This window comes from Podarcis melisellensis, assembly GCF_964234715.1.
Source record: "Podarcis melisellensis genome assembly, chromosome: Z".
NCBI classification, from domain to species: Eukaryota; Metazoa; Chordata; class Lepidosauria; order Squamata; family Lacertidae; genus Podarcis; species Podarcis melisellensis.
This window is the reverse complement of record NC_138547.1, coordinates 19826871-19839173: the sequence shown is the minus strand read 5'-3', so window position 1 is coordinate 19839173 and position 12303 is coordinate 19826871. Positions and strand designations below refer to the sequence as shown.

The window sequence follows — 12303 nt, the reverse complement described above, 5'->3', positions numbered from 1 at the left end:
CAGACGAAGAATCAAAAGCTCTCTCATCTTTCTTTTTTTAGTTTTTATTTGGATTAGTTTTTTATATTTGATTCAAAAATATATTGCATATTCTTTTGTGTATTCTTTTTGAAATTTCAGTAAGAAAATAAAAATTCTTAGCACACAGAACTTGCATGTTCATTTAAAACTTCCTTGACTCAAACCATTAAAGTAGGCTTTTTTTCTTCTGCCTTCGCTTCCTTTCTTCTTGAAGGCAGAAAGCAGTTAAAGCATCAAATGTAAATTTCCACCAGCAGTTCCATATCTTTTTGTTATAAATCATAAGGCTCAGAAATAATTAAGGGAGACTTTTGTAGATCCCATGCCCATTAGGGCTCTTACACGGCTTTGGGACCAAGGTGCTGATTCCTCAGCTCGCAAATCACTTAAACCCCATCAGAATTCCCAAGAGCTGACAGCTTTTCGGCCTCTTGAAACAGAAAATGGCTTTTTCAGAACCTCCTATTCACTCTTTTTTCCAGAGTAAATTCAATCGCCAAGACTTATGTCTGGCTGTCATCATTCACCATGTAATGATCTCCACTGGCAGCCCACCAACAAGACATTCAATTCACCATGTTCCTCCTCCAACATCCCCCACAACTGAAATATCTTCATTCTGTCTGAAAAACACTTTGTACATGTTATGTACTGAGTTGACTAGGATCCAAAATGCAGCAGTCTGATTGGTCCTGGAACAATGCAGCAGTATGACTGGTCCACAGGAGCCACCCAATCCAGCTCCAGGTGGAAGTGAATCCATAACCTGATTGGCCTACAGGAGATCCCGGAATTAGCCAATCACGTGCAGCCCATTGTGTAAATAATGTATATAAAGCAGATATCGTGGGGGAACTTCCATTCCTCCTCACCACTATGAGCTGAATAAAGAGCATGAAATCCACTCTCGACTCTCGAGTATATTTCAGTACACCTCAGTCATGTTGCTTGTTCTAGGAATCATGGTCCTTAAAAGACAGAACCTTGCCCCTGATTTGGGAGTGTTGGTACAAAGATCTACATTTGAAAATGAAAGCAGTTTTTGTTTTGTTTTTACTCGGCAGACTTTGGGACACAGAATAGATTCCAAACACCTCTTTCAGCATTTTTATTTATAAAAGTTTGCAATTAAAACAATTTACACCTTTTGCTCCCCAACTGAAGCGTGCACACACACACACGCCAGCAGTGAGCTATACACAAGACTGGAGTTACAATTAAGATGGGAGAGATTTCTTTTCCTGCCTCCAGCAAATGGCAAGACAGCAAGCAGAGGAAAACATGGATCATATATTTAGTGTTTTTGGATAACATTTCTCGGGTTTATTAAGGCAAATGACAAAAAATAAAATAAAAACTGCTCTAAATGGAGATGGGATGTGGGAACTGCTTGCCCCACATCCCTACTTCTCAACCAAGGGGAAATGCAGGCTGTGTTCTGAATGCTGAAGTCCTGACATATTAAAAGGTATTTAACACCACTTGGATCACTTAGGACATAAGACTGGGCAGCTTTCCCCTGTCAATTTCTGACTTGTTAGCCACCACACACACACACACAGAGAGAGAGAGAGAGAGAGAGAGAGAGAGAGAGAGAGAGAGAGAAAGAAAGAAAGAAAGAAAGAAAGAAAGAAAGAAAGAAAGAAAGAAAGGGAAAAGCATACTGATATTATTTGCTTATTTTTTCTGTCCCTTGTCCACAAGATTGTTAACAGTTAACTTGAGTTCTGCTGGAAGGTCAATAGTGGGTTTTCTTTTGCAGTTAGAAAAAGTATAATCTGTCCTATAAATTGCAAGTAACACATGGTACTCCCAACACAATGTAACCTCTAGACAGCATAATTCAAGCATTCTTCTCAGAAGTCACTTCAAAATATATTTGCATTTCAAGAGAGATAATTCCCTGTATGGAAGGAACCACTAGGCTTGCATCACACCTCCACAAAGAATTAGGGGCGGCAGGGGCAAATCTATCACGGACGTGCTAAGACCACACAAACAAGCCTTTGCTAAACTAACATCCTCCAGATGTTGCTGGACTACAATATCCATCAGACCCGGTGAGCATGCCTGTGCTGGTAGGGGATGATGGGAGGTGTAGTCCTATAGTCTCTGGAGGCAACAAGGTGTGTCATGGTTGGCATAAACTATTGCATCACTTTGCTTAACTTCAATGGAACACTCTCCTAGCATTCTCCCATCAACAGATAACAAGTATTTGAAAATGTCCTGATGTACAGAAGACAAAGCGCCAAGTGTTCTGATAAGCTGGTTAAGGATGGGTATCTTTTGCTATGTGCCTTTATCAACAGCTTTGATGGATCGAGACAGGATTTCTACTTTCTTATGCATCAGCAGCATTCTTCAAAAAGAGCAACAATGCCCTTTCGTGGGTATTTACAAGAGGAGGAGTAAGCAGACAGACATCAGTTGCATTCTCAGAGGAATCAGAAACACAAAAGGGACCTTCAGCACTCTCCGGGAGACCAGTCCTGCCTTTGTCCAACACACAGCATAAATACAGGTAGATAAATTAGAGGGCAACGTTGGGGAAAGCCAGCAACTGAGAGGCTTAATAGAGACAGAAGCCACCTTCATTCAGCTTTGGGGTCTCTCCACTGATTTTGTGTCATTATGGGGCAAAGGTGAGGATCATCCAGCTGATGACGAAATAGAAAAGGAAGATGGGGTAGACTGCCAGGGCTTTGCGATTTGGGGGCTGGCTGTCTGCCAGGAAAGCGGTGGATGCTGAAAAGAAAGAGAAAGAATATTTAGAATATACACTAACAGTTGAAAAAGCAGAAAATTGTGGTTGTATCCAAAGCAGCCCCAGCAACACCTACATTTATTCTGTGTCCCACATGCACCCCAAAATCTTCCCAGGAGGACACCTCCCAACCCTCCAGAGCTTATGTGAAGGTGTGCAATGGGGAGCAGAGGGAACAGGAAAGTTCCGTTCCACTGTCACATGTCCCTTGCATTAATGGAACGGGAACACTGGACACCAACCTAAAATTTTAGATTGCATCTTAAAAACGTAAGAGTCTGCTGGATCAGGCCAGGGTCTCATCTAGTTCAGCATCCTGTTTGCAGAGTGGCCTTCCAGATGCCTGTGGAGACCCTCAAGCAGTATCTGAGTACAAGAGCAACTTTCCCCCTCCTGTGGTTTCCAGCAACTGGTGTTCAGAAGCGTTGCTGCCTCTGACTGTGGAGGTAAAGCATAGCCATCATGGCTAGTAACCATGACTGGTCAATAGCCTTCTCCTCATCCATGAATTTGTCGAATCCTCTTATAAAGGTATCTAGGTTGATGGCCATCACTGCCTCTTGTGGGAGTGAGTTCCATAGTTTAACTCTGAACTCTGAGATGGAAGGACTTCATTTTCTCTGTCCTGAATCTCCCAACATTCAGCTTCACTGGATGTCCATGAGTGTTACGAGGGAGAAAAACTTTTCTCTATTTGCTTTCTCCATGCATTAGACCGCAGAATGCCAGAGTCAAACATGCTACCAGCTGAACGAAATGCTAACCTGAAGAAAATGTGGGGGGTGGGCATCATTGCCACATAGACAAGCTCCACTTCTTCTGTAATGTTTTTAAGCAGCTGTCTCCTAACTACTTACTGACAGTGCTGGACAAATCAAAGATATGAATTGGAGGACGCAACCCTGCTGAGCTCATGGGTTTTTTTGCATAATAATAATAATAATAATAATAATAATAATAATAATAATTATTATTTATTATTTATACCCCGCCCATCTGGCTGAGTTTCCCCAGCCACTCTGGGCGGCTCCCAATCAGTGTTAAAAACAGTACAGCATTACATATTAAAAACTTCCCTGAACAGGGCTGCCTTAAGATGTTGCAGACAGGACTGAAAAGGTTCCAGACTGCACTTCCTTCTCAAACATACCTAGCATTGACCAGGCAAACATGGCCACCACGACTAAGAGACGCACAATGAAGCCAGGAGTATCAGAGCTTGCTAGTAGGACAAGCCTGCAGACCAGGAGAGCCACCGTCAAGGGGAGGATGCAGTAACCCAGGACACAGAGGCTCTGAAAAAAAGATCTTGGGAAGGAAGAAACAGCATTAAATTCTGGGTGGGTGGGGGGAAGAGAAAGGGCAGGTGTATTGCACTCACTTCTGGAGCACAGATGGTCAGCTTCTGGATTCTGGTCTCCAGACAGCAGTCCAGAAGCATATTGGGGAGCATAAATTACCCCTCATGAACGGCCAGAGGCTTCACAACAAAGCTTATGCCATCTCACCTTAAGGGCTTTGTGGTTATGCGGTTCGAGAAGCACATATGACTAAGTGGCAGGGCAGCAGCTCAACTTTGGAATTCCCTGCCTATTGATGTCAAGCTCATGCCTTCCCCGCTCTTTTCAGCACCTGCTAGAAACATTTGTGTTTAGACAAGCCTACTCAGGCATGTAGAATATTGATGTATGTATGTTTTAATCTGTTTTTAGTTTATTGATTATTTAAAAAATGTTTTAAATACAGTCTACTCCCATTTTGCGCACATTCAAAGAACACGTGACTGTGCACACACGTATCACCACAAACCCAGAAGTGTCAAGAAAAGCGGGCATAATGGGGTGGGTTTAGGCACGCTCTGCCAATGCATGTGATAACCTGCAACGTAATCTTTGCCTGTAATCTTTTAAACTGTTTTTACCCGAAAATTTGATTGTTTTAGTCTCTTTGTAAAAACAAACCTCAAAGCAGGTTACAATCAAGCAGTGTATAAATTTTACGAAATAATAAGCATTTACATACAAATATGGACACTGACATTTGAGTCCATGGGACACTGAAGCATAGTTCTGCCTCTTACAGCTGAAAAAGATTTCCTTTTCTCCAGAACATGCAAATATCCAGCAGAAAGGGAGACTCAACAGAGTCAGTTCTCAAATGAGAATGCACATGGTGCAGCCTAAGATGGCAGTCTGCATCTCTGGCAGAGGCCTCAATGGATTTTATTTTTTTACAATATTAAAAAAGGTTTATTAAATAATCAACATATTTAACAACAAAAGAAAACAAGGAGCCAGTTAGTGGCATGCTATTAAGAGAGCCATTGTACATGGTTGGATAGAACACCGGAATGTGAAGAGGTTCAGTTATTTTATTTTTATCTCATAAATTTATACACCGCTGCACTGTTAAAGAAAAACCTCAAAGCAGTTTGCAATCTAAGATCAGACTATAAAAGGTTATTGTTCTAGCATGAACAGAGAGCACTAGTAATAGTGGGCATTAGTATGTAATCAGTACCAAATAAAGTATAATTTGGTGGGGACCAAATATAACTTTATTTGGCTAGGTAGTGCCTTGAAATATGTATCATGCACAAACTTTTCTAAAATTGGGATGCATAGGGCTTTCTGAAACCGAATGGGAATGGCAAAGTCCAACGTAATTTCTGCATCCCTGAGTGATAGTCAATTTAGCTGCAGAGAACAAATATATAATAAAGAGTTTTACAAACTAGTTCTGCATTGCCCTCTTCGGATATTGTAAATGAATGTGGCTTGGCATCAGGGTTGACTGGGTTGCCTACAATCTCAGGGATTTCTTGTTTTTCAAAGGGACTCTTCGTCGTTACTCAAGCAAAAAAGGAAGATGTGGGGAACAGCTTTGCAAGGAGGGCTGCCTCTCTCCCATCTCCCCAGACCCTTGCCACCAGAGAACATGGTTTCAGCACCAACCCACCACATACTCACATGGTCCCTCCAAGCAGCTTGGAATTCAGTGTGATGACAACAGCTCCAAACCAAATGATGACAAAGACCTCTGCAAACTGGGGACCTCTGTCTTCCGTGCTATTTGCTGCTCCTCCCTGAAGCATTCTGGGAAAGCGGGAGAAACAAGGGAATTAGATCAGCAGCAAACAGCGGACAAATCTGGAGAACTGGTGCATTGGTTTAGGAGTGTCAGACTAGGGACTGGGAGAGATCAGGGTTCAAATCCCCACTCAGCCATGAAGCTCACCAAGCCAGTCACTCAGCCTGACCTACTACACAGGGTCGTTGGTGGGATTAAATAAGGAGGGGAAGAATCATGTATGCCACCACAAACTCCTTGGAGAAAAGGGCAATATGCTGTAATTAAGTTAAATAAGAAGTCTGGATTGCATGCAGTTACTTCTTCACTGCCCTCTATATCAAAAGAATTCACTGCCACATTGGTGCCGAGTCGAGGGATGTGGCAGTTGAGCCAATGTAGCACAATGGTTTCAGTGTCTAGCTAGGACCTAGGAGAGACCATGGTTCAAATCTTCCCATTTGGCCATGTAGCTCGCTGGGTGTGACCTTGCACTCTCAGCCTAACAGGGTTGTTGTGAGGACAAAAGGGCAGGGAGGACCAGAACCTTGTACATCATCTTGAGCTCCCTGGGAGGAAAATTAGGATATAAATGTAATAAATAAAAAATACAAGTTTACCCTCTGCCAAAAAGGAGAAGCCCTTGTGCAGCTCATAGCCTGTTGCAGCAACTGCCAAACCCAGATTAGGATCCTATATGAGGATCCTGAGAATCATAATCTTTAAAAATGCTGGCTTAAAAAAATATTAGTGTGGCATTGTTTTATTCAAATTCTACATTGCTTTGGTTTATTACTGTAGCTTCAGCACTGCATTTGGCTGTTTCCCCCAACAAATCCCAGAGCAACGAAGGGGAAGGGAGGAATGAATGTTGGTACTTACAGGGCAAGTAAAACACACAGGACTAGAGGACCCCATAAATCCCCTGGAAGAAAAGAAAGAGAAAGAAAACCAATGAAGGGGTGGGGAGCTAAGGGAAAGCATGACTTTCTTTTCCTCCAGCCACTCTCTGCCTCCCCAGTCACTCTTGATTGTAGGGCATCAAATTGTTTATTTATTCCCCATGCTTTGTCCTAAGGCCCTAGGGCATGTTACAACATTTAAAAAGAATACTAAGAAGAGTATAAACGACTTACAACCACAGAAATAAAATGGGTCTGTATCCTCTGAAGGCTACACATTGAGCCCTCTCAGCACCCAAAGGTCTGTAGGGAAGAAGGTGGCCTTTGGGTCCTGAGTCGTTTAGGCACAAATGTCTCTGTATCACTACATTAAGTTTCAAATGGAGAATTTAACCCACCAAATATTTCACCTAAAACTCTTCCCTCCCCACCACACCTCTGAATTCCTCATGTTACTCCCTTGCTTGAAAAGAATGCTGATTTTTAGACAGGTTAGTAAGAGAAAAAGGTGAATTTATTTTTTCAAAGCTTTGAAATGAATCTGGCACGTACAGTCTCTCAGGAGGGCACTGCTCTTTTTGGGATACATGACATGGACGAATTTCTTCCCAACTGCTTTCAGGTCCCGCATCTGAAAAGTTTGAGGAATGGGCTGTATTACTGGGCTGTACAAATTTTCGGACAAAGGATGCTATTAGAGCAATGCTAACCCCCTACCCCGCCCCACAAACTGACAGGCTGAATGGGGTCAGAACATGGCCCAGGTCCCTCTCTGCCGGTTTCTATCAACAGAGTGCTTCCACTGAGCTGAATGCATGGTGAGCAGAAGCGGTTCAGTGGTTGCTGGTGCATCAGTGGTTGCTGGTGCACACCCACAAAACAGGGCATTTGGGTGGTAGAGCTGGGCTGACCAAGGATTCACTGGCTCCCGAGGCACTCCAGCTACCAGCAATGGGCCTGATCCAGGCCTCCCTGCTATGTCAATGTAGAACAGCAAAAATGACAGGTATACTGTGACACGCAAACCACTCCCACCCCCTCAGCCTGGAACAAGCAGCAAGACTCCTAGATGTCTTCATAGGAATGTAGGGGGCTGCCTTATACTGAGTCAGACTCAGTATTATCTACACTGACTGGCAGCAACAGCTCTCCAGGGCTCCAGGCAGGGACCTATCCTGGCCCTATCTGGACATGCCATTGGGGGTTGAACCCGGGACCATCTGCACACAAGGTTCTACCACTGAGTTATAGCCCACCCCTTGACAGATGGCATGCCATGTTAACATTAAGATATTGTGTTACAGACAATAAGATTGAACTGTGATGCATGTTTTTTATTTTCATGACTTCTGACAGGGTCCCTGCATCAGGGTCAAACTAAGCTTACTCTTGGGTTGTGCCCTATAGCACAATCTACTTATTACACACCCATCAAGTGAGCAGTGTGCCAGAGCCACTTAAATTTCCACATTATTAATTACTGTAAAACACATATTCGGTTGAAGAGGTGATATGGTTTAGCCAATCCCTGAAATTTACCTGCATAAATTGCAAGCACTTTGGAAACTCAGAGAATACCATTTTAAGATATTCTTTTAAATTTCTACCCCTCAGCCACTTACAATTGTGTCCTTAACCGGCTCATCCAGGGTGGAGTTGTCTTCGTCTGGGGAATGAGATCCCACAGGAACTGTGATTTCTCCTTCTACTGGAATATCTTCCGATATTGACACATCTGCAAGGCCTGCAAACTGCATATTTTCAACACACTTTTAATTATTGTTATTATTAGCTTTTATGAACCACCTTTCTGCAAGGCACCCAAGCCAGTTTACAATTTAAAGGACTGAAACAAATGATATAACACTTGAAGTTTAAGCATGCAAAAGCTGGGAGGGGTAGCATTCTTGGGGAAAACAAAACATACAATGTATGGTTATGATTGCTTTTTTAGGTCAGACTAAAGCTCTACATTGAATAACCGAACTGTAGAGCTGGAAAAGGACCCTTAGGGTCATCGAGTCCAACTCCCTGCACATCTACTTGACAGGTGGTCATCAAACCTCTGCTTAAAAACCTCCAATGAATCACAGAATTTTAGAATTCTAGGTACCCACAAGGACTATCTAGTCCAACTTCCTGCAATGCACCAACAGGCTGGACACCTGCAGAACATGGTGCTGTTAGGATTGCAGCATTTGCCTACCAGATATATGCATCTTCTAATTAGGAGCATCCTATTTTACGCTATTGCAGCTCTCATAGAAATTTAATAAATAATAACTGTGGGGGTTATTGGGTTTTTTTGTTACTATGTTATGTATTTTTGTGTTTTTATATTGTAAAGAGCCCTGTGAACCTTTGATGGGCAGTATAGAAAGTTAATAAATAATAACAACAATAATATTCACTGATAAATATAGATTCAACAAAATTTGGGGGCCTGTTTCCTAAAGTTTTTTAAACTATTTTTAATATTGCGTTTCAATATTAAGCTCATTTCAATTTTTGTGACCCACATATGACTGAAAGGCTAGTAATGATTTGCAGAAATATTTATAGATAATGCTGATGGCAATGCAGATTGCAACCACAGAGAGAGGGAGGCTGCAGTTATCAGCCCCCACTCGCCTCTTTTCAATTTAAACGTAAGAACACAACAGCCTTGTTGGGTCAGCTCGAAGGTCCCAGCCTCCATGGGAACCAACGAAGGAGGAGGGTGGAGGCACAAAGAAGCCCGGAGCTGCCCTTCCCGAGTATTTGGCTGGTGCTCAGAGGTAGACTGCCTGGGACATGGAGGTTCGGCTGCCCTTGGTCTTCTCCCTCCCTCCGAGAGCGCTATCAGGGGAGGAGAGTGGGGTCACAAGCATTTTAGTCGGCCAGGAAGTCTTGGGGACCAGGAGCGCCCTGCTTCTGACGTCATCCCATCTTGTGGCAGGGAGTTCCGTCGGTCAGCCCTGCGCCTGAGGGGGTCTCACGCCCTCCCCGCGGCCTTCTTCAGCCGGTTCCCCTTCCCTCCCCTCCCTTCGCCTCTCCTCCCGACCCACCAGCGGCTTTGTGCCTCCATCACCCCGCATCGCTGCCGCTTCCTCGGCTGCCGCCATCTTGGACCCAGCTACTATGGAGCGACGACGTGGCCAGCAACCACGCCCCCTACCGCGTGTGCGTCATCATACCGCGCCATCGTTCAGGCGCTTCTGTTGTCATAGCAACGGAGGAGGCCTAGGTCTGAAGCCAGAGGCGGGGTGCAGGGCGCGGGGCCGTTGGTGGGGAAAGAGAGAGCCGAATTTCTCATAAGGGAGCATAAGGGCCCCTCTTCTACTCCCCCACGACTCTGAGCCACACGCACAGTATGTTCCCCCAAGTTTTGAAATATGACAATGAGAGACAGCGTCCCTTCCTCAACCTGGGAATTTGGACTATAACTTCCATCACTGTCGGCCAGGACGGCCGGCGGGCTGATTGGACGGCGCTGGACTGCTGGGGCGGTGGTAGCGCTGGTGGGGCCTGATGGGAGTTGTAGGCTAAGGAAGGTTGATGGACATTTTTAACATTACGCCACCTTTCAGGATATTAATCTCACGAAGGTGGCTCCCAGGCATTATACTGTTATTGTTGTTGCTAATCTACCATCTCCACTAATACAGATCCATAGTATTATAGGATTGCAGAGGTACAAGGGTACCGAGCAATGCAGGAATCCAGCCATCGCAGGAATTGCCGAATGGGGGTCCACCTCTTTTTGATCGGCGAGTCAGAAAATAAAAAATCCCACATGAAACTGCTGAATCAGCAAGAACGTGAACGTGACTTTTCCTGAATCCTGATTAATTTTTGAGGGTTAAAAACACAGGAGCTACAATTTATGCTTCAGATCCATAATCATGGCTTTCAATAGTGTATTTCCAATAATAAAACCACACTTCTACAAAGTGGAAAACGAAGGGTACAAATTTATTTCAATATTGATTACATTTCCATCCCAACTTTTCCTTCAAGGAGCTCAAGGCAGCATACATTATTCTCACCATTCTCTCTTTTTTTAAAAAAATGCTTTTTATTAAGTTTTCATTTCAAATACACCAACACCAACAAAATACACAGATATTTCAAATCTTTTTACATCTGTCTTATTTTACACTCCGTGGAGCAGTTGACTTCCCTCCTTCCCTTCTGCAGGTTTTCTTATTCCAATCTAATCCACAGTTCCTCAGTAGTAACTAAGCCATGACATAAGTTTTATTTCAGTACTGCTAACGTCTTCAAGTTTCTACAGTTCTATATAGACCATAAATTTACTCCATTCTTTTTGGTACCTTGTTTCCTCCTGACTAAAAATCCTATGGGTCAGTTTTGCTAATTCCGCATATTCAACCATCTTTGTCTGCCACTTCTTCACAGTTGGTAATTCCGGTGTTTTCCATTTCTGGGCTATCAGAACTCTGGCATATTCTCACCATTCTCATTTTGCCCTCACAACAACACTGTGTAGGGTAGGTTAGGTTGAGAGGCAGTGACTGACTCCCAAGGTGGTGCTCAGTAGACATGGCCAAGTAGCAGGATTTGAAACTTGGTCTCTCCCAGGTCCTAGCCCAACACTCTGACCATCACACTAGCACTGGGTTAGGTCACACTTTTTCAGTAAAAAAAGAATAGCATCAAAGTTCTGTATCTTAAACTAGCATCAGTGTCAGGATGCATATTTATTTCTTTTACTATTTGCCTGAATTTTGCTCCATTTATGCAACATTTTAAAAATTCCTTTCCTGTTTTTAAACCAATAGTCAGGCTAAACCAATAGTCAGGGGACACTGTTATACAGTAGTTCCACTCCTTCCTCCTGGGCCGTGTTCAGAAAGTGGTGGTGGGGGATGAGTGTTCAGGCCCCTGGGCTCTCACTTGTGGGGTGTCTCAGGGTTCCGTCTTCTCCCCCGTGCTTTTCAACATCTACTGTATATGAAACCGCTGGAACCGCTGGGAGAGATCTTCAGGGGGTTTGGGCTGGGTGTTCATCAGTATGCAGATGATACCCAGCTCTACATCTCTTTCAGCTCAAAACCAGTGAAGGTGGTGAAGGTCCTGTGTGTCTGGAGGTGGTTGGAGGATGGATGGCGGCTAACAGATTGAGGTTGAATCCTGACAAGACAGAAGTACTGTTTTTGGGGAACAGGAGGCAGGCAGGTGTGGAGGACTCCCTGGTCCTGAATTGGGTAACTGTGCCCCTGAAGAACCAGGTGTGCAGCCTGGAGTCATTTTGGACTCAGCTAGCTATGGAGGTGCAGGGCAGCTGTTTATCTGTCATTCTGTGTCCAGGGCAGCTGTTTATCAGACCCTACCTGCCCGCAGACTGTCTCGCCAGAGTGGTGCATGCTCTAGTTATCTCTCGCTTGGACTACTACAATGCGCTCTATGTGGGGCTACCTTTGAAAGTGACCCGGAAACTACAACTAATCCAGAATGCGGCAGCTAGACTGGTGACTGGGAGCGGCCACCGAGACCACATAACACTGGTCTTGAAAGACCTACATTGGCTCCCAGTACGTT

At 44.0% G+C, this 12303-nt stretch overlaps 1 protein-coding gene across 1 annotated transcript; it reads right to left on the bottom strand.

Moving 5' to 3' along the window:
* Nucleotides 1–1560: 1560 nt before the first annotated feature.
* Nucleotides 1561–9918, bottom strand: YIPF6 (Yip1 domain family member 6). Its single transcript, XM_081897116.1, has 7 exons — nucleotides 9807–9918; nucleotides 8382–8510; nucleotides 7312–7390; nucleotides 6740–6782; nucleotides 5758–5883; nucleotides 3939–4096; nucleotides 1561–2769 (listed from the first exon to the last, which is right to left on the bottom strand). The coding sequence occupies exons 1-7, from the start codon at nucleotides 9861–9863 to the stop codon at nucleotides 2654–2656; spliced, it is 708 nt and encodes a 235-aa protein (XP_081753242.1). The 5' UTR covers nucleotides 9864–9918; the 3' UTR covers nucleotides 1561–2653.
* Between the last annotated feature and the right edge of the window lie 2385 nt (nucleotides 9919–12303).